This window comes from Haliaeetus albicilla, chromosome 7, assembly GCF_947461875.1.
Source record: "Haliaeetus albicilla chromosome 7, bHalAlb1.1, whole genome shotgun sequence".
In the NCBI taxonomy this organism is placed as follows: Eukaryota; Metazoa; Chordata; class Aves; order Accipitriformes; family Accipitridae; genus Haliaeetus; species Haliaeetus albicilla.
This window is the reverse complement of record NC_091489.1, coordinates 20,709,848-20,736,031: the sequence shown is the minus strand read 5'-3', so window position 1 is coordinate 20,736,031 and position 26,184 is coordinate 20,709,848. Positions and strand designations below refer to the sequence as shown.

The 26,184-nt window shown below is 42.4% G+C and overlaps 1 protein-coding gene across 6 annotated transcripts in view; it reads left to right on the top strand.

The window, feature by feature from the left end:
• Positions 1–7,819: 7,819 nt before the first annotated feature.
• ARFGEF3 (ARFGEF family member 3) overlaps positions 7,820–26,184 on the top strand; it is a 98,297-nt gene continuing 79,932 nt past the window's right edge. For 3 of the 6 annotated variants that reach the window (XM_069787217.1, XM_069787215.1, XM_069787213.1), the window contains exons 1-3: positions 7,821–8,905; positions 10,111–10,162; positions 25,980–26,061. In XM_069787217.1, the coding sequence (XP_069643318.1) occupies positions 8,821–8,905; positions 10,111–10,162; positions 25,980–26,061 (219 nt within the window). In that variant the 5' untranslated portion in view covers positions 7,821–8,820. Of the gene's footprint in view, positions 8,906–10,110; positions 10,163–25,979; positions 26,062–26,184 lie in introns of all 6 variants that reach the window. The other 3 variants (XM_069787214.1, XM_069787212.1, XM_069787216.1) reach the window with 2 other exon arrangements.

The following is a 26,184-nucleotide window of genomic DNA, read 5'->3' as shown; positions in this document are numbered from 1 at the left end:
ACCTTGATGTTCTTTTAATAGCTGTGCTTTTGTGTGTACATTCTAACTAAATATGAGAATATATGAGAGAGAATAGCAAAGATAGATGAAAAAGAAAAGAGGACAGAGTCATCACCTCTTGTAAACTAGCTGTCAGGAAATCATAGCAATATTAATTCAGAGCATCTTTAATTCAAGCTAAATGTCAAATGTTATTGTACATTTCTGAACATTCATTGGTGTTTAAATTTTACACAGAAGAACTTCTGTGTTAAGATCTAATGTCTTTTTGTAAAATATGCCATATACACAAAATTATTCTGAGAAATTAAGTACCTGAAAAAGCAAAAAGATACCTTATCCTCCAATAAGAGAACAACCCTCTTCAGTCCAGTGGTCTGGCTTGTTATTATTCCTATCTCCCTATTCCTTACAGGCCCAGAAGAAAAAAACATTGGGCAAACAAGTGCAGCTACTGTGCAGCAACCTAATCTCTTACAAATCAAAGGAGGGAGAGAGCACACTGCAAAATTAAAAGACTGTAGTAGAAAAGCCCCTCTCTCTTCTTATCAGTGAGACCTCAAATCAGACAGTTCTGCTGGTTGCAGCTGTGGCAATAAAACATGAGGGAAAAGAGTTGCATAGATCCAATCATGTACCACTGAAATCAGTGAGGCTTACAGTAGTACTGAAAGCAAGATTGCTGCTAGGTACGTTTAAGATGAAGCCAATGAAATAAGTTCACAATATATCCCTATAAATAGTCATTGTTCTTTAAAGGACCATCATTTTAATAATCTCCCAAACATTTTCATCTTTTTTTCTTTCTGCTTACCCTATAGTATACTGCAGATAGCAAGGAATCCAGTTTGACTACTAGAAACCAGATGAATCTATAGCCTTGGTTATTAGATCCCTTTTTCTCCAAGGTTTTTCATTTAAAGGCTGAGTATATATGATCTGGAAGCTACTGAAATCCAAACACAGAACTCTGCAATGCCATTCTTTGAAATCCCTTTTCAAAATACATGTTGGGAAACGCTGCATCTTTATGCTAGATTTTCCATTTAATGTAAGAGTAATTTCTAAAAGCCTTAAAAAAGATACATTGGGATAATGGTGCTCTCCCTCAAGCCTACAAGACTGTGTGCTTGTGTGACTATTGCTGTAGTAAAGGCTTTTGTGTAGTTCAGTATCCACTTAGCATTGGATTTTCAGATCATGACTTAGAGGCAATTACTGTCTACTCTTAGCAAGTTGAAAGCTGATTATGTCTCCAGAAAGTACATGTCAATAACATTCTGAGCATTGGTTTCACATTGATTAATACTAGTAGTGATATATAAAAGGGCATCACTCAATGTGCTAGTTCATCGGTCAGTTTATAGCAAACTGCTCTCTTGAAGAACATTCCAACAAAGCCTCCAAGCATGTGACTATACCACAGGTCTACTTACAGGTCAACTTTCCTGTTAACTTGCAAATTAAGTGTCAAATTCAGGAACTTGGTCCTGTGCGCAGTCAGATGGCAGAGAGAGATGTAGAAGTAATTTATAGTCTCCTAATTCATGTTGGAAATATTGAACATGCTCTACCTTTGAGATGATGAGAAATTGTGTCTGCAGGGACAAGAGCATATGGGGAATAACAGCTCCTTACACCCCTTGGAAGAGCTTTTAAAGTCCAGGGCTTACCTTCTTTGAAATAAGTTCCCACTTATTATTGTGAAGAAAAAAGCATACTAAATAGGAACCAAACTGTGTTCTGGAGCTAACTTGCTCTCTTAATTCAGAACATTTTATCTTTTAAATCTTCTAAGTTCATCTTTCAAGTTGGCAAAATAAGCACCATTGACCAACAGAGTCAAACCACACCTCAGAGAGTTTGGGAGCAGCATGGAGAAGAAAAGGGAGAAATTTTCACATTTAGTGTTTATATGTGCATGTTGTATGAATGCATAAAAAGAAGGCTCTGTCTTGAATTTTGCCACTATTGCATTGCAAAACTGACGACATTCGCCTGAAAACAGGGCATTAATTTCAGATTAACCTATCTGTGGCAGAACAGAATCTGCAAATTGACGCTATTAAATAAACTTCTATTTAACCTGCCCGTTTGTGCTTCTCTTTACTTTGCACTATACTTAACAAATTCAGGGATTTGTCACAGGGGAGCCATACGTTAAAACTTGAAATAGTAGCATGAAAATCTATTTATTTGTTTCAAAAAGAGCATATTATGTTGAAAACTTAGACAATTTCAGCTTTTCTAGGATAATTTCTAGTACTTCAACCCATTTATTTATATGCTTAACACCAAACAGGGTATGCAAATCACAATCCATTTGCTGGCCAGCAGAGATGTATTTAGTTAGGTCTTGTTGACCTTTCTTGACTTTGCATCACAAGCATCTGACAGCTGTAGATGCCATGATGCCCTTGTTTCCTCGTAATGAGAGACATCGTTTTCTCAGTCAAAGGCCACAACAGATTTCAAAGCCATTTATGGACCCAAATATGTATAGTGCATTTGTAACTTTGAGTGACTTACTTTTCAAACAGCTATATGACAAGTTACCAGTTCAGTTCTTTCTAGACAGCTTCAGAAAGTTTGGGTTTGCGCATTTTGCATATGCTAAATATATGATGGCTGGATGGTACAATCCTGACTTTTGTATTCAGCCCTTGAATGTACTGCTGTTACACTTTTAAGTTCTCTTTCCATAGATTAAGATATAGGAATCCTCTGGATTACAGGGAGAAAAGTGGGACACAAGGAGTCCTCTGAAGTTTAGCTTTCTAGTCAGCTTAGAACTCTTAATTAAGCTGTCCTGGTTTTGGTTGGGATAGAGTTAATTTTCTTTCTAGTAGCTGGTATAGTGTTATGTTTTGGGTTCAGTATGAGAACAATGTTGATAACACACTGATGTTTTCAGTTGTTGCTAAGTCGTGTTTAGACTAACCCCAGATGCTGGCTGGGGTTAAACCATGACAGTAGCTTAACTCCACAGTTACTTGTGATTTCCTTTCCCCTTGAAGCCTTTTCAGTAGAGTCTGATGGAAGAAAGAGAGCTTTTATAGTTCAAGTCTTCATGCTGCCTTTCCCCATGTATTCACTCTTCTTCCAAAACTCTTGTATTTCAGGGTAGAGCAGAACTGGAATTGGTGCAGAGAAGGGCAATCAGTATGACCAAAGATCATATAAGGAGAATGATTAAATAGACTAGTCCATGGTAGACTGGAATAAAAACAGCTGAGGGAGGACACGCTCAATGCATAAGGAATCATGAGCGGTGGGGAGAAAATAGGGAATGCTTATGCAGTGTTTCTCACAGTACAAAAAGTAGGTAGCATCAAAAACCTAATCAAAAAGAAGCTAAAACAGTACAAAAAAGTATTTTGTTTTGTTTGTGTGCAACTCAGCTATGGAACTTGCTGCCATAGGATGGTTGTGAAGGTCAAAAGCATACAAAGGTTCAAAAATAATTAGATACACTCACAGAAGAAAAATGTCAGGTATTACTGAATACTTAAAGATAAAACCACTGTCTCAGGAAGTACCTAGTCTGCAAATTAATAGAAACTGGGGGAGTTTACCAGAGGAAGGGGCACTATACTCTTTCTGCCCTTTCTTTAAGAATCCCCAACTAACTTCTGTCAGAAATAAGCTACTGGGTTAAAAGGACCTTGATCTGACCCAGAATACCTGTTCCACATTCCTGGTACCCTCTTCAATTGCCTTTGCAATTCTGCAGGGAGATGAGAAGATTATGGCAGATTGAAAGCAGTTAAAGGGATTTTTGCTTTTCATCTGTCTTTGCAGAAAGTGTGTCTCAGCAAGGCCAAAGACTCTTGTCTCCTATTTCTATCCTGGCATGGATCTCAAGACTTTACTTTTGCTTCAACTGTTCTTTACAGAATAAATGATGTAAGGTTATGTTGAACAGACGGGGCTGAATAGATGCTAGCTTTATTCACAGCTCCCACTCCAGAGGGTTTTTCTCCCTAACTCTGTAATCCCCGCACTCAGCAGCACCCATCGTCACTGTGCTTTGCAGTGCTTTGCCTTTGTTCAGCAAGGTCGTGCAGGGAGGCTGCAGAAAGGAGCACCTGCTCAGGAACGACTTCACTGAGCACTCTGCTAGCCTCTGGTAACTCACTGTGTAATCAGGCTAAAAATGACAGATGCCACCCTATCATCAATGATGTGGTTACAGTCTAGAAAACCAAAACTGAAAACAAACCCTGACAAGGGCCTTGCTTGTCCATCTTGCTGCCCTCTGGGAGAGGGAAGGAAGGGCACCTTCCTCTGGTATCAGGTGTCAAAAAGGTGCTGGTGAGCCCATGTCTCAGCTATAGCCCCCTTCACGTCAAGTTTTTTGAGCAATTTGTCCTACATAAGGGTAGTCACACGTTGTCCTGGTTTAGGCTAGGTTAGAGTTAATTTTCTTTCTAGTAGCTGGTATAGTGTTATGTTATGGGTTCAGCATGAGAAGAATGTTGATAACACGCTGATGTTTTCAGTTGTTGCTAAGTAGTGTTTAGACTAAGTCAAGGATTTTTCAGCTTCTGATGCCCAGCCCACAAGAAGGCTGGAGGGGCACAAGAAGTTGGGAGGGGACACAGCCAGGATACCTGACCCAAACTGGCCAAAGGGATATTCCATACCATGTGATATCATGACCAGTATATAAACTCGGGGGAGTTGGCCTGGGTGGATCGCTGCTCAGGAACTAACTGGGCATCGGTCAGCGAGTGGTAAGCAATTGCATTGTGCATCACTTGTTTTGTATATTCCAATCCTTTTATTATTACTATTGTCATTTTAATATTGTTATTATCATTATTAGTTTCTTCCTTTCTGTTCTATTAATCTGTTCTTATCCCAACCCACAAGTTTTACCTTTTTCCTTCCAATTCCCTCCCCCATCCCACTGGGTAGGGGGGGTAGTGAGTGAGTGAGTGGCTGCATGGTGCTTAGCTGCTGGCTGGGGTTAAACCATGACACACGTACAGACCTTCCTGAGGAAAACCAAGCCCAAGCTTCTTTTGCAAGTCTGGTCAGTCCAGCCATGGGGGTGCTTCTGGGAAAAGAGTAGTTTTGAAAAATCCGGCTAAACACCATTTTTGAACCATGGAACCAGGTGTTTTTCCTGTCATTAGAAGGCATTTCTTAGTATTTTGTAATTTATCTTGAAGTTCTCAGGGACACAGCCCATCTCTTTGCTCCACACTGTCCAGCGTCTGCAGCACACAATGAGATCTTAACCAAGCATATTGTTAAAATGGCCAAAGCACAGGTAATACATGAGTGATAATGACTAAAAGCAAATACATGGGATTATCTCACAGTCGAACATGCCTTTGTCTCATACTTTTCCACTGTACATTTGGTTCTTTTTTAGGATCTCAAAGACTAGAGTGACAGGGCTCGTGTGCACATGGGCAATATAGCTATATGCTATGGAAAGAGATTTAAACTAGCACCACATTGCCTTCCTTAGCTACTGGGAGGAGCAGAGCCATAGTAACATGGAGATCTCTGAAGGCAAGAATATGCTGCTCCTTAACTCTGCTTACTAGCCTAGGCAGAGAATTGTACTAATACAACTCTATTACTTTGGGTATCTTGAGTAGCTTGGCTTTGATTACCCACTTCATGGCTGCGTGCAGAGCTGTGGATATATCCTGGGATATAATCTGCATTCACATAATGCAAAAGGTCAGTAGCACTGCCAGGTGAGAGTCACAAAAGCACGCTGCATATCTGCCACTGCATCTTATATAACCACTGCATCCTGCAGATACCAGATCTGCATAGGATCCTTCTCACTTCCAGCTGGAAAAGGCTTGAGCTGTGCAGGGGATCATCAGAGCTGAGTCCTAGGTAGCTTCTACCAGTGTAGAAGGCTGCTGGCTTTCAAAAGCCAGGACATGGCAAGGACTTATGAGCTGTAAGCGTGACCATAGAAAGCTTAGTTTCCTCTTTGTGGCAGAAGATAGGAGGTTTCTTCACCATAACCCCTACTCTGTAACTGGACTTCCAGATCTTCTGACATTCTAGGCCACTTGCCTTGCAGGGGAGCCCAAAGTGTATGATTAAATGCGACCTCCTCCCTGCGCAAAGAGCATTCAGTGACTGACTTCCAGCAGGACATGGTTACTGTGTATTATGTGCTTACTACGGACAACAGAGACAAGAAATGATGGACTCTTCTTCATTTGGAGATGGAGGGCCTCACATGAAAAGTGTCAGCAAGCTGACTCATGGTACTCTGACATACATTTGCTGAGGAAGATTCATCGTGGCTTACTCGTTTTTCCATCTGCATAATCTTATAGGAAGATCTGAAGATGCTCTAGAGAGCCTGAATATGACCTTTGTTTCTCTCACTCTGCTGACATAAGTACTGGGAAAAAGCGTTTAGCAGCACAGAATCCATTTTGCTTGAAGACGTTGGACAGCGAGTGAAACACAAATAAATGCAAATCTTGATTCAGTGACATCAGCATCTATGAAAACACTGTAGCTCTGATGAAGATTTCAGCTGCAAAGGGCTTCCTGTAGAGACCACAGAGAAATTAACTAGTGAGTTGATGATGCATATAGCTAGAAAATAATCTAAAATTAAAAATTAATTCAGTTTCATCAGTGGCTTCCTGAAAATAAGCAATTAATTATTTACTATGAATAGATATATATTCATCTTTTAGCATTCCACAGGTCCACATGATCTCTGGTACATCGCTTCTACATTAAAAATATCTCAAACACCATCACAGTCCTTCTTGTTGTTTTCCTCCCCAGGAAAAAGAAATCAAAGACTTGAATAGACAGAAACTGACCCCCATGCTCATTTCCACTAAGCACATCACAGAATTAAGAGGAAGCACGTAGGTAGGGAACAATTCATCATCACTTCATTTTGAGCCTTCACTTACAGCATCACCGTTCACTGACAACCCTGGCCACTAGCTATTACCAGTTTCTCATTCCAAGGAAGGTGACAGAACATAGTCAGAGATAAGAAACTTTGGGAAACTACTTCCAGTTTCTTAGAGGCTGGTGTATGCCCTGAAATTTGGAGATTAATGGTCTTTCTGTTAGAGCTTTTTTTTTTTTTTTTTTCCCTTCTTAATCCTTAGTATTGTAGCTCTAGGCATTCCCTATCCATCTCCAGACCTTTCTGGCATTCTAAATCCTTTTCTTCAGACACGAGTTTTACACTTTGGCCTTAAAATGCAACTATGGATTATGCATTCATTATACTTCCAAACACAAGCAGAATCAGCCCTTGTAAGCATTTGGAAAAAGGACAGCCTTTGACAGCCCAATATCCTATGGGAAATGCTATGGCTGATTCACCAGGTGCCAATATTCTGTCTGGTAATTCGCAAGTGGCACCCTTCCAATTAGCGGTAGGAGACATAACCACTAATGCTGCCAGCTGCTACCTGGACTGCCTTTCTTATCTGTTGTCTTTTTCTTTTCCTAGCCTGTTTGTCCTCTTGTATCTTTTGAGAGAGATTCTGCAACAAGACAAAGGCTTTAAAACACTCAATTAACATTAACTGATGCAGTCACAAAAAGGGCAAGCAGCATATCCTAGAGATAAGGCAGGGAAACAACAGAAGGTGGCAGGAGTTTTGCTGGGTAGAAGCATTCGGTCCGAGCTAGCAGAGTGGCTCTTCTCTGTCCCAGGGGGCTGGCTTTTTTGGGGGGACACAGCGGTGTGTGTTCTTCTGAAGGCACAGGTGAGTATGCTGAGTCGTGACCTTCTGCACCTGCCAGCTGGGGAGAAAGGTGTAGGTCCTGCAGGGCTCGCAGCCGTTTCTTTGATGCCACCGATTTGAGAGGGTGACCAGCGCCTGCACACGCGTTGGCATGCAGGCCTCGTTCCCCGTGTCCCTCCCCGTGTGGCAGAGAGTGTGGCTCCGCAGGACGCTGCGGGGGAGAGGGGCTGCCCTGCGGCAGGGCTGCAGGGAGAGGCGGGCCGGGCTGGCGGAGCTGGGGAGCAGCAATCCAGCGCTGCAGGCCCAGGCCGCGCTCAGCAGCGGGGCGGGGGGGGACTGGCCGGGCGGGCCCAGGAGCGGGCCCCCGCCTCGGCCCCGCAAAGCCCAGGCAGCGTCTCCCCACCCCGGACGCGCCGCCCGACCCCGCGAGTCCACCGGCTGGAACCGCTGAGCCTAAACCGCCGGCGGACACCGAGCCCGCCCCTCCCGCTTTCCGGGGGCAGGCAGGGGCTGCCGGCGTCCCCCGCCCGCCGGCCAGGCCGCCGGTCGCCATGGCAGCCGGCCAGGCCGCCGCCCGCCCGCGCCGTGTTCCTCCCGCGGGGGCGGCCGCGGTCGCCGCCGTCGCCGCAGGGTTCAGGTCCGGCGGCGCCGTCCCCCGCTCCGCTCCCCGGGTCCTCCGCGGCCGGTGGCAGCCGCCGCCGCCGCCTCCTCCTCTCCTCCCGGCGCCGGGAAGGGACTCCTCGCGCTCCCGGGGCGGGGGAGGCCGCCGCCGCCGGGCTGCGCCCGCGGCGGGCAGGGCCAAGCCCGGCCCCTGCCCGGCTGCGCCACCGGGGCCTGCCCGGGGTGGGAGAGGAGGAGGAGGAGGAGGAGGAGGGACTCCGCAGCGGCAACAACTGACGTGTCCCCGCCATGGAGCTCGGCGTGATTCATCAGCGGCGGCGGGGCGGCAGCGGGGCGCCGCGCACCGTCCCCGCGTAGGCACGGCCGCGGCGGGGGCAGCCCCGGCACCGCTCTGCCGCCCGCACCGCCCTCCTCTTCCTCCTCCTCCTCCTCCTCGCCGCCTGCTTCTCTGCCCCCGCGGCTACGCGAGGATCCCGGGGGAGGCAAGATGGAAGAAATCCTGCGAAAGCTGCAGAAGGAGGCGTCGGGGAGCAAGCACAGGGCCATCAAGGAGAGCTGCACCTGGGCTATCGGTAAGGGGCGGGGGGCGCGGGCAGCGGCGCCAGGCTGACCCCGCCGCGGCGGGGCTACCCGCGGGGGAGCGGAGCGGAGCGGGGCACGGCGCGGCCCTGGCTGTAGGAGCCTCCGATGGAGAGGTTTTGTAACGGCGGGGGCAGGGAGGCCCCAACAAACTTGTTCGGCGCTGGCCGCCGAGCCTCCGGCGGGTGCGCAGGGACCGGAGCGCCTCGGGCGGTTCAAAATGCCCGGGAGCTCCGCGCTGCTGGAAGGGGCTGTGGCACCTGCTGGCGGTCCCGGACAGCATCCGTGTCCCTCGTCGTCCCCCCCCTCCCCGCCACCTGCCTCTGCTTCGTGGGTCTTGCGAGGTAGATACGGGTATCGGTAGCTGTCGGTTTCTGTGTATGTGGAGGGGTAGGGGGGTGTGTGTCTTTTCTCTAAAAGCTCCCACCCTTTCCACCCCCCACCCTTTCCTAAATCATCGTAAAAAAACCCTCCGGTACAGTTTTCACTGCTGGCTTACGTTCGGGATCTATTTTAAAAGCTGGATTTTTTTTTTTTTTTTTTTGCTGGATTCCATGAGCTCTTTTATCGTTGCTGTATAATGGAAATAATGTTCAATAGAATGAGTTCTTCTTTTAAGGGAATATGAGCTTAGGTACATTTCAGCATCCACCCATTTTCAGAGACTGGCTGTGACTTGAAGTGCTTTTGACGCTAACTACCTGGAACACTAGTCAGCAAGACCCTTAACTTACATCAGCATAACTGTGATACTTATAATTGCTCTAAATTTTTATTTTTCATCCATACATAGCTACCACAATATGTAGTGGTTCATACCTGTTGCTATCTTATTACTGGCCTTTCAGCTTGATGTTCCATGGGTTACTTTGTTAATTGTGTGTTAGCCTTGCATAGCAGCCATGCTAATATCCTCTATACTGTTCCAGTTTTAGTATATGTGCTGCTGAAGTGCTGATATGTGAGAGGGAGCTCACTGAGGAAAAGAGGGTACTCGATGCCTTCTCATTGGGCACCCAGTGTCCTGACAAATTGATGCAAAGCTGTGGTGACTTGGAGCAGCAGTGATTGTTGTTCTGTCAGCTGGACTAGGTGTAAACTTTAGGATCGTTGGTTCAGAGGCTGTAGCCAGATGTATTACTATGGTTGAACTCAAAAGTTTCTTTTAAAAGCCCTATTGTTTCTTTTGGTTATACAGAAACCTTGGATTCTCCTGATGCTGCTATCAAGATACCTCCATATCAGCTAAGGTAAGAACATTTAATGTTGAATCTTGTGGAGCTGTGAGTATTTGTAAAATGGAAGTAAAAATTTGAATTCAAAGTGAAGTAGACAGAGGAGGGGGTTGAATCTGTGTGATTTATTTTTTTTTTAGTTTGTAGATGCAGATATCTAGGCTGGTAGTAGTGGATAATTTGCTGATGAGCCGTTGGCCTCTAGCCATGAGTGAAATGCAAGGAAAGGTGTTAAAATGGGCATGTGTATGTATAATGGTGAGACTTGGTTAGAAAGGAGGGCTGTCTTATGGTCTAAAGAGTTTTTCTTCTAAATTACAGCCTTCAATATAAGTGATGATGCTTATCAGTCTTCTCAGTGTGTTTGTTTTCTTTTAAATCTAGATCAGTTTTTGTTTACTGAAAAGAAATATTCTAGAAACTGAAAGGTTATATCATCATATAGCTAGGACACTGGGTAGGAACTAAAATAATATAGTTTCTATGCCTATTTCCTTTAGCCTGCTAGATTATCTCAAGTAAGCCTTCTCTCTTCTTCCTGTCTCCATTTGTACATCTATAAAATGGGGGAGCTGGCACTGCCCTCATTTGTAGAGCTATTTAAGATCTCATGTTGGAAATCTGATTTGCTATGGAGAAAGTAAATAGGCAAAATTATTCACTGTCCCTTCTGACAGAACCATTAGGAAGCATCAAAAGAAACTAACAAGTGCACTGTTCAGAACAGGAGGACACTGTTTCACACAGCTTGTAGCTGAGATGTAAAATGATTAGGCTTGCCTTATTAGAGAATGCAATGGATGCTAAAAGTTTGCATGGGTTCAGAAAGCACCTCAACAAACCATGGAAGAAATTGTTTTGAAGCCTGTCAGACACAAAGGTACCCCTTCTGATTCAGAACTACTTTAGTCAGACATGATTGAGTTTGTTTGTAGCGGTGCTGCTATAAATTTGGCCTGTGCTGTAGTCCTCCTAGATACCCGCTATTAGCTACTGACAGAGGTGATGCTTTTTTACCTCCATATTACTCTCCTGGGAGTATTTTTATCACCTCATTACTCCCCACTGCTCTTTTCAGATATGCTCAGTGCAGCTTTGTGCAAGGAAAATTAGGGATTGAAGAGCTAGTTATTCCAGAGCAGTCACCAAACAGGGAAGAAATAAGAGCAGTTCTTTTGCTGCTCTAAAACCCTGTCAGCTGCAGTCCACAAGGGGCCTCACGTTAATGGGGAATGGATGTAGCACAGGTCTGACGTGACCAGTGCCAGACACATGCATTTCCAACACAGGTTGGGCAGCTGAGAACAGCTGGATAAGTAATTCCCAGTAGCTCCGTTAGAATTAGATTATGTTTACTTGGCACTGTGGTTGGAGAAAACTTGGCTCTTTTATCTTCCCATTTATCACCCTTCATCTTTAATGCAGTGAATGGTCTCTCTGTTTTCAAGTACTATTCTCATTCCCTGTGAATTAGTTAGCTGTTACTACATTTCTTCCTTTTTCACTTGCCTACTGCCTTTTTACAGATATGCCTGCCTTTTTCTATTCTTCCTCCAATGTTCTTAATGTTGCATTTGTTTAGGTTTTTTTTCCCTCTGTAAATCCTAATCTTTTTAAATAAAGCTAATACCTTCACAGGTGTAGCTGTGATGAAGTAAGCTCTTAACGTTAGACTTGTCAGTAACAATGCAGTAAATATTACTTACTCTGAGCTTACTCTTCATTCTCTGCTAACAAGCTACTGCCAGACTCCAGATCAGTACATTGGGCCACATCTTGGGCTGGAGATCGCCAGCATGATGTGCAAATTAGATAAAAGTTCATCTTTGCTTATAACTTGTTAAAGAACAGCATTGTGATGGCTTTGTTCCTGACACTGTAAAAGAATAGACTTGAAAATAGAGCAAGGCAATGACCAGAAATACAGCCAAGATAGGTGCAGAATGGAGACATCCCGACCATGCCCCTTTCCTGTTTTCATCTTTATCAGGCGCAGATTGTATCACCTGCTGTACCACAGATCAGTCCCTGGCTGCTCATCCACTTTGAATCTGCTGTTCACCTTTTCTGCTATAATATTTTTGAGTGTAGTAGCAGAGCCTGGTGATATGTTCTGGAATATTCCATCATACTAGAGTTAGAGTGAAGATACATATAATCTTTCCACCAAGTAACCCTAGTCCAGAACTCAGATCTGAGATCCATAGTGGCAACATACTGAAAGTGTTAAAGGCAGTGTGGCAAATAGTTCAGGAGAAAAATAGTATTTGTGAGGTCTCTTAAAAAAACAGCAGCTGAGTGAGTATTTTGAGTACTGCATGTGCAGGGAGGACGTTCCAGTTTGTTTAGTAGGAAAATTTGATGTGTCCTTAGAATATACTGGATACAAGCAAGGGACATCAGCACTTCTCTACAGTATTTTTGGGGAAGCTCATGATGTAGAGCACAACTATACTGCATAAGAATGGGGGACAGAGATTCGTGAGCTGCCACATCCAGTTGAGATAGATGGTGGCTTGGTTTCAGAAATAGCAGATCTAGTAAGTACCCCAATCAGTATTGTTTCTGTTTCTCCACAGAGCAGCATCTGGCTTCCACTAGTCAGTTGTGCTAGTGTTACTGCCATTTAACAGGTTGTCCATGCCCTTACTTAAGTTCTTTTCCTTCTGGAACTGAAGAATGAAGTCTGCTCATGAGAATGAGAACGTGTAAACTGTATACTCCCTTTTTTTTGACTTATAAAATAAAAGGCCATTTGCTGCTTTTGACACCACAGTTCTAGATGAGTAGAGGATCTTCATAATGTTTTCTTTTAAAATGGTGGTCCTAGTGTGAGAGTGGGGAGGACAAGATATCTCTTTGCATTTCCTTAAGATTATGACTAGTTGAGTTCAAGGGGGTTTTTACATGTATTATATCAGCTACATACTTATCTCCATGATACTGTTGGGGTAGATTAACTTCCATGTTCTGGCTTGTTCCTGACCTATCCATAGCTTCCTCTCTTGTGTTGGGCCTCTGTTACTGAACGCTGGGCAGGCCACATTATAGTTCCCTGAAGTCTGTGCAATTAGTTAGGGGATTCAGCTGTAGCACTTGTATGGGAGCTGTTTCCAGCACTTGTCTGGTAGCAGTTTAGATAGCACGTCTGCTATGTTTGGGAGCACCTGGGGTACTTTTGCCCCAAGGGAGTGCAGTAGACTGGACATTCATCCTGGAACGTTATTCTTCAATTAGTTTGACAGAGATCTGTTGGGTGTATCTACAGGGAGCTAAATGATACTTTTGCTGTTCAGCTTCCTTTGATGTTAATTGGACTTATGAATCCAAATCCCAGTTAATGACCTTGCATATTAATTCTAGTGAGGGGCATTATTTAAATGTCTTGCTTCGTAAAGAAATACAAATCTCCAATGAATACAGTTTCCCACAGAGTCCTGTCAGCTCTGCCTTGAGATAGGAATATGTGCGTGCTCTTTCAGGACTTTAACTTTTGATCAGAGTATTGAGCAAGGGTATCAAATAGTGAATATTAAAGTGGACCAGCATGGAAATGACCTTAAGTCAGTTCAAGTCTTTGCCGTAGACATCCTGTGACTTCTTGAGAAGGGAGAGTCACATAACCCATTGGTAACTAGTCTGTTGTTGCCTGCCTAGTACGATGATGTTTGTCTCTGATGAACAGGTGTTGTGAAGATTGGATATACACTAAGTGCTTAAGGAGGTTGGATGAATGACTTATAAATAATGAATTAGATGAAAGGAGTTGATGTGCTGGTGTTTTAATTGGTGAACTGATCACATGGAAAGTAGCTTAAGAGACATTAATGTTGTCTGCCAGCAAACAACTGTTCACTACTAAGTTGGGCTGCATTCACTTCAGTATTTTCAAGGTGACAAATTCTGCCCTAAGGCCAACAACCTACACTGAACAAGTCTCTCTTCTTGGCTAATTCCTGGCCAGTTTCTCCACTGTGATTTTAGAGGCTGAAATATGATCCATAAAAAGTAACTGCACAGACACAAGAAAATGAGCCTTGAAAAAGAATGTTTGATCAGAGCAGTTTAATACTCGTGAGGACTATCTACATACCAGAGAATAAAATAAGAGACTAGACAGCACTTGCCAGTCACATACCACTTTGAAAAAACTTGGGTTTACCAGAGTTTCTTGGAATGCTTTATGTAATTAAGTCATGCCTTATAGGCTATGTAAAACTTAATGGCTTTCTGTCAGCACGGACTTGGTGCTGCAAAGAGGAGGTTGGTTGGGACTTCTGAGGGAGGCTGTGGCTTGATGGGTAGTTTAGCTGTTGTGTTTTGGTGTTGCTGTCCTCACTGGAACCTGGAGTCTTATATACAGAAATTCTTACCATGTCCCTGCCATTCTTCATTAGGATTTTTTTTTTATTATCCTAAAGAGATGTTTCTCATAGTTCTAAGACATTTCCTGTAATTTCCAGGTCTTACTACTATCCTGTCGTTACTTTTCTTCTGACCAGAACAATGGCGAAATTTTTTTTTTCCCCTTTTGTCAGTGTAGTAGAAGCATCACTGCCGACTTGAGTTTGAGCTGTTCTGTGGAGCTTGTGTGGCTGTCGTCTCTTTACTCCAGATAAATGTGGCTGAGTGCAGAAGAAGATACATAGGCAAGAGTCTCAATAGTATAAATTGCTGTTCATGCTAGTTTAAAGTTTTCCCCGTGGACTTCAAAGTAATGGCCATGAGACCTGTTGATGAGTGTGGCGCTCTGGCATAGTAACTGATGTAATTTGCATTCTTTCAAAGAAGAACCAGAAAGGCTTTCCAAATGCTCACTTATCTCTTCAGCATATCTGTATACTGCACGTCTCTGTACCTAAAAGTTGCACAAAGTAATTGAAATCAAATGGGCATACAGGCTCAAACCTTCAGGGCACCAATTCTGAGTGTCTAATCGGAGAGATACAGGTTCTGGCTTTCAGGGGTGCTGAGCATTTCCAAGTCCTGTTTGTGTTGGTAGCAGTTCCTATGTTCATTACTGCAAAAGCTTGCACCCCTCTGGTATTTCATATTGGCCTTTCAAAAATGGCCAGTATTTCTGGAGACTACAACTGGAAGGTCAGAAGTCAGCGGTAAGCAGGGTCCTCTTTAATAACCAGCTTATGTCCAGTTCTGTCTCTCCTGTTTGTGTCCCAGTCCTATTCATCTTGGTGCTACTTTTTGAGTGCAATTTGTGAACTTAGGGAAGCCAGTGCAATGAAGAGCAGTCAGGAATGGAAGTAAGCCTTAAAATTAGCTGAACTCTGAAATATCTATCCTCCTTGCATTTTTTTTCCCTATAGTCATGGGAATTTGGGGATGAAATGGGTAGTTCTACTCTGTCATTTATTTTTGTGTCTCTAGCTTTGCATCTGACATACTTCTTGAAGTAGCTGCAGCTTACAAACTCTTAAATAAAACAACATGCTCACTCATTTTAGCTTACATGTGCTCAACAAATAATAAAAGCGGTAAGTGTGGTGTGATCATCACCAAACATCCAATGCTGTAGAGACTTCCAATGCACTTAGCTTTGCAGATAATTCATCCACTTAAAGAATCTTGAGGCTTGGGATACGTTTTGGCTTCTCCATTGTGAAGAAATATTTGTGATTTCATCATTTCATTCTTCTCCCGTCAACTTTTGTTCATAATTTCTGTTTGTTTCTTTCTACTGGGAGAGAGTGGTTAGGGAAGCTGATATATATATAGCAGATCCCCTGACCAGAAGAAAGGAGAGGGGAAGGAGGAATGACTGTCACTGAGGTTTTTTTGGGGGGGTGCTTTTAGCATATCTCTTTCTATTTTACTCTTCCTCATTTTTAAAACACTTTGCTTCCTGCTCTTGCTGCCACAACCACCTGGCATTAAGTGCTCCTGTTCTTTCCTCCTGAACATGACTGCTGGATATGTGACTCATGCTGCTCAACCATTACATGGTTGCTATCTGGCATTCAGCAAGTGGATGATGAGTTCCCTGGCAGACACGTGGCCAAGAAGAGATTCTAGTGGCAGTGTGGATTGCTGAGCTGCATCTCTTGTGTTGTCAGTTTACAGGCTGGGTCCAGGCTTTGGGGCACATTTATGTAGCCCATTTGGTGTTTTGAATGGTGTATATATGCTCTGGTCTTGATTTAAAATGTTGTATTCCTAGTTTTAATGTTGAGGGGTGAGTGAGGGGAGGAGATTCTTGTTTAGAAAGGCGGTGTGGCACTGTCTGATATGGTATTTGAATCAATCTGCACGTTTAATCTGGGATATGTAACTGGCCTTACTTCTTGTCTGGTGGGCAGGTACAGCATCTGTTCTGGGACCCCAAAAGCCAGCAGTGTTGGAGAGGAAAGGGCTGTATAGGGTCAGTTTCCATCATGCATGTCTGAACTCTTGCTGTCAAGACAAGATTCCAAAATTGTTGGAAGGCCTCTAGATCTAGGAGTCCCTAAAAACCTGTCAGCCAGGGTTATGGCTCATGAAGGTATCAAAGAAGGGTTGGTATTATCATGGGAAAAGGTGCATGGTTTCTGAAAGATTATTTCTGTTGCTCTTATGTGTGGGTTTGTGTTGGTTGTTTTTGTTGTTTGTTTGTTTGTTTGTTTTAAAGGGCAGTGCTTGCTGTTTCTGAAACTAACTTTCTGCCCTTCCCGTTGTTTTTTGTAGTAGTGAACCTTAACATTCACCACTGCTTTGGGTTTCTTTTATGGATTCTTCTGAAAGTTCATTCTAGATTTGTGACAAAAGCCCACAGTGTACTGGTTTGGGCTGGGCTAGAGTTGATTTTCTTTACAGGAGCTGGTAGGGTGGGAACGCAGAGCAGCTGGGTGGGGCTGAGCTGCCTATTGGGCTTAACCCCCAACATTCAGTTACTGTGGGATGTACATAATTCATTCAGTACAGGAATAGCACCAATAAAAGATGAGAACACTCATAGTTTTGAGTGTTTGTCTAACTTCTAACAACAAATGCAACTGAAATACTGCCCTAAGGGTCTAAGGATGGTAATGGGATAGCAGTGTGTGTGTGTTTGTTTTAACCATCTGATCACTTTTAGTGATTGCAAAGGAGAAGAATGTGAGAACATCAGGACGCTGTTGATAATTGCCTTAGAGAATGAAATACGGTTGGGAGGACGGGAGAACCAGGGGATGGAAGAAGAGAAGTGGCACTGAACCTGAGAGGACTGTTTTCCTACTAAATGAGGCTTGACTCTGCTGTGGTCTTTGTGTGATGCAGTCTGTGCAAGTCATGACTTTTCTTTGTTTTGAAAACGAAGGGGTGAACGGGAATAATAAAAGTCTTTTCTCACAGTTCTTTTATTTACATTCCATGAAAAGTACAAAGCTGCAGGAAATATACTACCTTTGGTTTCCTTGAATGTTTGTTTGCTTAAGAAATTGAATATGCTAAGGTGCAGTGAGTATAAAATAACATAATGCATTGCAAATGTGGGGATATTTTTAACAACCATCCCTTAGGTCTGTCAAGATTTAGCATTGCACTGCTGTGAAAGTTGAATGGAATTGCAGATTGCAGCATTAACCTTCAAAGTGTAACTAGTAATGACCAGAAATATAGCTCATCCTCCCATTTTTTCATCAGACTTTTGTAACTAACTCTATGCCATCCAGCTGTAATGGAGAAAATAAAGTCATTTGCAAGATGTCTGGGCTGTAGTACCTCTGTGTCTCTTTTCTGTTCCCTCAGTCCTACCCAGTCCCAGCATTGTAAAACTTCTCCTGATAGAAGTTTAATTCTCATAACATGCTTTATTTTTTGCGTTCATTGTACTGAAATTTTGAAATAAAAATGTTTTCACTGGAAAAATGCTTAGCTTCCCTTCCAGGCTCACCAAATACAGGGAAGAGAGGTTTCATGGAATAGCTTGATAAGCTTTCAAAATTGCAGGCTGAGCAAGCCCAGTGTGTGCTCTACCTAAGGCCAGGAGGTATACACTAAGCATGGATGCTCTGCTCTTCACCTCATCTTCATGCTGTACTTCAAGTGATAATCAATAAAATCATCTAAAGGATACAGATTGCTTTATAATGAAGACCTTGTGAGGTTTACATGTGTCATCAAATTCCTTAAGATCAGAATTAGTGACTGTCATACTTTGTGCATGAAGGGCAAAAATCTACTGGGGTGGATGTTCCAGGGAGAGTGATGATAACATATCACAGAGAGATTACAATACAGCTTTGGAGACTGGAAGCATCCTGATTATTGTTTTGGCCTTGTCCACTTTAATATTGTGTAGAATCTTTTGTTGTATCTCTTTTTCTCCTCTCAAGCAAAGGTACATCATGTGCTTGTTTTTTGTTTTGTTCTGTTCTGTTTTGGTTTCATCTTGACAACAGTGTCAGGCTCCTATCTAGGAACTTTGTGTTTGTGTGGAAATCAAGATGTTATTAGCAAGTATAGCAAGGAAGCAAATGACCTTAGAAATGCTCTCCAGCTGAGTGACTGTGCTGAGCTATTTAATTATGATTGTATGAATTCTGTGGTCTCGGCTGCATTAGGCTAGATGGAAGATTAAATTGTTCATGTTTGCCTTTCCCATGAGTAGAGCTATGCTTCTGCTGTTATGGAAAATCCATTTCTCTTGGAAAGTATGTAAATAACAAAAATTAGAAATGCCACTGTGTCACTTTTTAATACCAAGCAGTACTAAATTGAAATCTCATTCAACATTCCAGGTTGAAAAATTGTTAAACTTCTAGCTAACAAACTGTATGAAGTTACATTTAGGCATTATTCCTCACTTCTTTTTCCCTGTGTCATTAAGCATCCTCTGCTAAGCAACTCATATGCTTCCCTCCAGGGGCAGGTTCATTTAAGTGTTGGGTGAAATGATTACTTTGTGTCTTGGTTTGAAAAGCAGAAGGATTGAAGGGAAGAGGGAATACATGAAGCAAAGAGGAAGAAAAAAATGAAATACTGAGCTGGAGGAGAGACCCAGAGGGAAGTCCAAGAGAGAGCTGATGTCAGCAGCTGAGGTGAGAGAGGATCAGATACGGAAGGAAAAGGAGAGTTAAACTTCAAGTCAGTCAAGAAGCCTTTCCATTGTAACTGAATAAAAGTGAAGAGTTTTGTACTGTGTGGGAGAAAAAGAATGAGATTTTCTTAAAAAAGAAGCTGCAAGTGGTAAGGAAGAAAAATGAAAATGCTTTCAGCCAGAAATTACAAAGTTATTAGTAAAGGTGGAACCTCAACTGGTTATGTGATAGTCAAATCTCTTGACATGGGAAACATGCACACAAGTGTCTCTACACTTGTGAGTAACTGGAGTAAAATCCAGGCCCTGCTGAAGCAAGTCAGAATTTATATCAACTTAGTATGAGAGCAGTCTCTCAACTGGTTTTCTTCAGGACCTGTAAACTGCAACACTGACTGCTTGTTCATTCTTATGTAGCACTGTAACACCACAGTTGTCTAACAGTGCATGATTGTCTTATAGTGGTATAGCATCATAAAGATAATTTATTGTTGTTTTCTTTTTTCTTGAAAAGGAGGGTTCTAACTGGAAGGCTTCAGATTTTGTCTTCTATCCTATTGCTTGAAGAGGTCTCTAAGTACAGTCAACAAACTTGTATTTGCATAGAGATACAAATTTTAGTGCTGGAGGGGTCTGTTGTAGTCATCTGGTCTGACTTCCTGCATTATGGAGGCATGAGAGCTTGCCCTGTATTTATACGCTGCAAACTCCACACTTCGTCTGAGCTGGACTGTAATACTCTTTGTAAGTAGGACAGTCATATTTCTGCTGTAGATAAAATTGATCATTTCTCTAGAATGTGAGCAAGGACTTAAAATCTTCTTTCTTCTTGAAGAGCTGTTGCTTGAAAAAAGATTTATTTATTTCCTGTTCCTGCTCCAGGTTTTCAGTACTTCCATTATGAACCATGAAGTTGTTGTTGGTGTTCTATCATCATTCTCTTAAGCTAGCACAGGAAAAGAAGAGTTATGGATATTTCTACTTTTATATGTACATGTGTTCATGTATATACTGCTGGAATTTGTTTTACACAAATTAAGTTGTCCCCTTTTGTGTAGGGACAGTATTTGCTTCTGTTTGGTTTATTTAAGGGTAACAGCTGGAAGTACCTCCAGAATTTCGAGAATTCATCTTTACCATTTATTTTCTATGGTGGGCCAACTTTCCTGCTTGAGTAAGTGAGGCTAATGGAGTTACAGGCTGTGATACTTTGTTCATTAAGCAGCCAAGGCTGAGAACCTCAACTGTCAGTTTTACTCTGACTGAAAAATGTCAGACTCTGGCTATGACTGTTATCCTGCCTAACAAACAGCATATCAGAAAATGGCAACAGCCGTGAATCAAATTCTTATCTGTTCTTTGACTGAGCTGTGAATTATGCTATGGAATGCAAATTACATGCTGATAAGGCCCTGAGGTTCTGAATTTTGCTTCTCCTATGTAATTTTCAGGGGCAAGGTAATGCAGAGAGATGTCTTATTTTTAATCTTTATTTTTAATCCCATTTTTGAAAATTAATGTGGTTATCACCATTTGCATGAAGGGAAATAACTCTTATGGTGGTGACAAATACTTCATTTATACTGCCCCCTTCCCTAAGTCAGTATGGTGGAGGTGAAGGTAGGCCATGAGACTGTGTTCCAGGCACTAACCAGAAGTTAAGACTGGGCCATTTCCTATCTGCATTACAGTTTTCATCATGAGAGTGAATTAATGAGCCATTATTCTCTTCTCTTCTCACTGAAGGCTTTTTCCACTACAATGAGGATAGAAAGATTTTTATGATCTCTCTACTTACAATAGTGATCTATCTTGCTCTGACCTTTTTGGCAGTCTGTTTTGACTGACCTGTCTTAGCATCCCTTGTGACAGACCTGCAGGGAAAGAGGTAGGTTGATGAGCCACAGCAGACTCAGACAACTAGAAAGGTCGTTGTAACCTAGTGTGCTGAATATAAAGGCTATTTACATTCTCATGACTCATTCTGCAGTTTGAGAAGCTGACAGTCGTGGAGTTGGGGTAGCTCAGGAAGGACAGCCTGTGCTCCTGAAGATACTGGTCCTGGATTACGCACATGGCTCTGTCTCTGACCTTTCTGCTTGACCCTGGGCAGGTCGCTTGGGATTCGGTCCAGATACCATGGAGGTCTAGTGGCAAAACTCCAGGTAGCCTCAGTAGGAACAGGACTGAGTCTTTGTCCTTGGCACTCTCTGCTTACTCCGTTTTGCACATAACAAGGTGCCCACTTACCAAATGCTGTTTTCTCTAATGGAGTGCCTGTTAGTGCAAATGGCTAATGGCTTCTAGTGACCTTAGAATATATATTATATATATTTTATTTTTTTTTTAATTGGTCTTCTGGGTCAGGACAGGAGGGTGCTTAGCGGTCTTTGTTTTGAAGGGAGGGGACTGCCATCACATTATACTCATTTGTTCAGTGTTTATGCGTTATACCAGATTTAAATAGAAACATTGTGATTAGGAAAGCTGTTTCATGTCTCTGCAATTACTTTCTGTGCTGTAAAATCATTCTTCCAGACTGTTGTTCTGTAGTGGCTCTCACCATGTCCTTTGCACAGGTGACCTTAGACAACAGCAGCAGGTAAAGAGTGATCCCTGTCTTCTCTTCTGCTCAGGGAAAGAACACCACAGCCAGGATCTGTTATTACTGCCTCTCTCTTCTCCCCCCGCCCCTTTTCTTTTTGGGGACATGTGTGTTTGTGTTTGTTTTGTTTTGTTTTTTAACCTGAGCTGTCTTTTGACAGCACTGCTAGGTGGACATATCCTGAAGCTTTTGGTAGCTTCCCTTTCTCCAAGTCAAAGGTGCTCCCTTCCTTTCATGCCCCCCTCGGTGTTGTACTTGACTCGTCTCATTCAGGGTTAAGTTGGTATTTCTGCTTAAAACTGTTATGTGTATCTATGTCCACACCTGCATGCATCTGCATGGAAACTTAGGAGTTCCAGTGTGAAACTAGTTTCTGTACATGAATGGGAAACATTCTTAAATGTGTTTTGAAGTATACTGATGTGCACTAGTTTATTCTGAGAACTTCACATATGTAAAACGTCTTGCATGTGTAGCACTACAAAACCTGAATGAATTGTCACTTGACAGTATAGAACTGCAGACAGTGGAGTAAGCAATGAGATCCTATGGTGTGGGACCACTCAAAACAGGGTAGAATCATAAAAGGACTGTAAGGAATAAGAGGAAACCTCAATCACTTTCTTCATTGCACTCTGAGACCAAATTCTGGTCTGCATTATCTCTTGTGCAGCGTAATGGAACTTAGTTCTTAAGTGGTAGACCTTAGTAGGGACTGACTGTGTTAATTTACATCACCCTCTCCCATTCTGCCTGAGGATTATCTGCTGTGTCCTTCTGTGTTCTCATACTAGCAGATGATGCATTTAAATGACAGGTCGAACTGAAGTGTGGAAGATGCTTAAGCTAATCCAACATTGTGAGGTATCTCTGCAGGTGTTTTATAGCTCTAGCATGGAAATGCTAAAGATTTAATTGACTGAGTGTGTAACAAGAACAGGAAATGACACAATGGCAGTTCATTTTCTCCAAGAATACAGTGGGAACACAGGCTGCAGCAACCTTAATTAGATTTTCAGCTAAACATTTTTAGCAAGGATGGGAAGTTCAGCTAATTGAATCTGTTCTTATTTCCATCCTCCTGTTTGTCATTTTGTGCTCTTCATTTTGGGAGATATCTCAAGAAACAGCTCATTGTTCTCTGCGTATGTGATGACAGATGGTAGGCAACATGCTGATGTGCAGGGTAGCTACACACAAGCCAGAAGAGCTCCCACCTGTCTTCATTATAATGAAACTGAACTGGATCCACTCCAGTGACTTATGACTGCCTTCCTTTTCCCCTCTCCTCCCAGTTTCCAGCCACTTTAATATCAGAATAAGTTTGTTGTGTGTTAATAATGCCCCAAATGCTTATATGCTGTGGCAGTGAACTGTAGAAAGTCTAAAAGAAATGTGGTGTTCTGCCCTGAAGAGGTGCAGGCCTAAATAATCATCAGTTTGTAGCATCCCTGCAGTTAGTACTATATACTAGTGTGATTTTTTTTTTTTTTTTTTTTTCCCCCTTCCTCCTTTTTTTCCTGCGTGTGTCTGGCTGATTGAGTACCAGTTAATGCACAGGTATCTTGTTTTGGCACCTGTTGATCTACTAATTTCAAATGTGAGTTCTCCCCCAGAGGGTGATAGTGAAAACTTTTAAAAGAAAGAGGATGTCAAAGTCACAATGTGAAAGTTAGCACTTAAAGGTGCTTTGTAGGTTAGAGATGTATTGCTGTGGCACCTCCCTAAACTAGAAAGTCCTGTCACAATTTACCTGCATGCTGCATATGTTCCCAGGTCCAGGCAAAGCTGATGGTAGATACATAGGCAGTAGGTCTGTACTGGTCTGTACAGGTCTGTACTGGCTGGAGGATTACTGTCTGAACCTTGGAGTAAATGTTTTGGCAGTTTCTGTAGATCTGGATGATATGACACTCTGAGGAAATATTTCCTAGATGTTCTGTAGTTCAGGCTGTTTTGGATGCTAAACTCACCAGTTTTAAGAGTCCTTCTAGTTAAATTGATTCTAGAAACACTCAAGAAAGGACCTTCTGAGAAAATTGGGCTTTCTGCCTGCCTGTTTCTCAGAATATCTTAAATGAAGCAAATGGTTAGCTTTTAGTTAGAAACTTATTTTGAGATATACATGTAGTCTGCTTCACGTTCTTTAGAAATCTGCATAATTCATGTTTTTTTGAAAAAGCTTCTTGTGGTGTTATGCCAAATGGTCTTTTACAAATTCCCATAACCTGGGAAGAAGGTACAAATATGAAAAGATCTGCAGATTCCCAAGAGGTCTTTGCCAAGTACAGAAGCTTGCTAGATTGCTTAACTGAGCCATGCTTGTGACTCTCAAGTCTTTAATTTATCATTAAAGGAAGGGGTTGCATTCAAAGAGCAAATAGCAGATTTGTGCCTCTTAGGGTAGTTTGTGATTTGTGCTTTTTTGGGAAAGGTGGAGAGAAAGGAATACCAACTGAACGCACCCAAAGTAGAGTTGACTTTTCAAAGTGGACATTCAGTCCCCTCTGAAGCAGGATCCACTGAAGGAGTTACAAGCTGGGTTCCCCAAAGCTGAGATGGCACGCATTTAGTAATCTCCATTTAAGTTTTTTAAAAAGCAAGTTCAGGTTGTAGACTGCCAGTGTCAGAGGGAGGTTTGTAGGTTATGGGCAAACTGTGGCAAAGCATGACTTTAGGTAGCTTTGACAATATATCTGAAACTCTGGTAATCACTGTTGCTCAAACCTAGGGCTTCTCCTTAGTTACTTATGAAGGGAGGATTTGCAAGAGGAGCAGAATATGCATGCTAGTCTACTGCATATGTTTCATTCATGTCAGAACTTGAACCTTTAGAGTTGTAGGGGAGTTAGTCAATACTTTTATTCTTATATACTTTTGAGCAAATAAACTATTTATCATTGGGTCAACTGAAACTAAGGGAATTCAGGTCAAAGGCAGCTCACAGGAGCAAAAGAGGGAAAACTCTTCATTTTGGTATTTTTAGATATTAAACATCTTTGACTCTGCTTTGAAAAGACAGGGGGGTTGGGTGTGTGTTTGAATGCATTAGAACTTGACAAAGAAGAACACTCCAAATGGAACAAGTCAGTGCTTTTTGGTTTCCAATTGGGTAAGAAAAGACTCAGGTATTTGTTTTCTGTTCCTTCTTACCTTGCACACGTTTGTCTCTATGAGAGGAAGTTAATGTAATTCCAAAAGGGCTCCTTCGGGTGCAATGTAGACAGTTGGAGAACTAAGACTCTTAAGATCTGGCACAGAATGTTTTGCCATAAGCAAGTATGTCTACACAAATGCAAAAATAGAGTCTGTAGGTACAGGTAAGTGCCTCATGATATGTGACCTAATGAAGTGTTGCAAACCTTCAGGGAGCCTGCAGTTGGACATGGGCTGAATATCTCTGATCAGGAATGAGTTTCCTGATAACTAGCAGGATTTGCTTAAAGGGCTTGTGGTTACTAGGTGTTCATTAGATGCTGCAGCCCTTCTCTGATAAGGAGTAGAGAGAGAAGTCACAGCTCCAGGCACTGTTTGGTTTGGTCACCAAATAAAAAAAAAAAATCGGTATCCGAGCACTGAGTCAAAAGCATCTAAAATACTATCCTAATTAGTGATTTATTTTAATATTAAAAAAGTGCTGTTATTCTGTAATCAAAGTACAGCTTAGTCATAGTTCTAGCACATGCTAATTCAGGTGTAAACCAAACTCGGTGTACATTTGCTTTTGTCTACACCAGTTATAGTTGGAGGGAGCTAACATGACAGGGCACACTGTACTGTAGAGGAGTCCACAGACCAAAACTTGACTAACAGAAAGTGGATTATGAAACCACTTTTCTGGCAACTTGAATATTAAACAGAAGGTAAGTGACTGAAATGTAATGCTTATCATGCTGAGTTGAAGGACCACTAGTGATCTGTGAATCCCATCTTTATGCTTTTCACATTCATGCATGCACACAGAGGGCTAACAGTTGGGAAGTATTTTGTGAAATTTCAATTAAAAGGCCATTCTTAACAGTATGTGAAAAAATATGCCAGCTTTCTTTAGAGAGTAAAAGTGCTTCACAAAGTTGTGAAATGCTCCTTGATTACTGTATGCAAGTGTTATCTTACTGAAAGTGATACAACCCTTCTGGAACGTTACTCCTTTGAATACCAATTTTGGTTCCATTGTTCCCTCTCACTTTTTATTTTTTTTTAATTTTCCTCAGGGAGAAGTGTCTCCTTCCTCTCCAACTGGCTCTGGAATCAAAGAGCATGAAGCTGGCCCAACAGGCTCTAGCAGGGATGCAGGTATGCCTTCAGAGTGGGTGTGTGTTAGTAGGCAGTGGATGCCAAGGAAATCTATGCTTTTCTTTTGAAAAATACTACAGAAAAAGTGTCTGTCCTTGGGTGGACTTAAAAATAATGTTCATG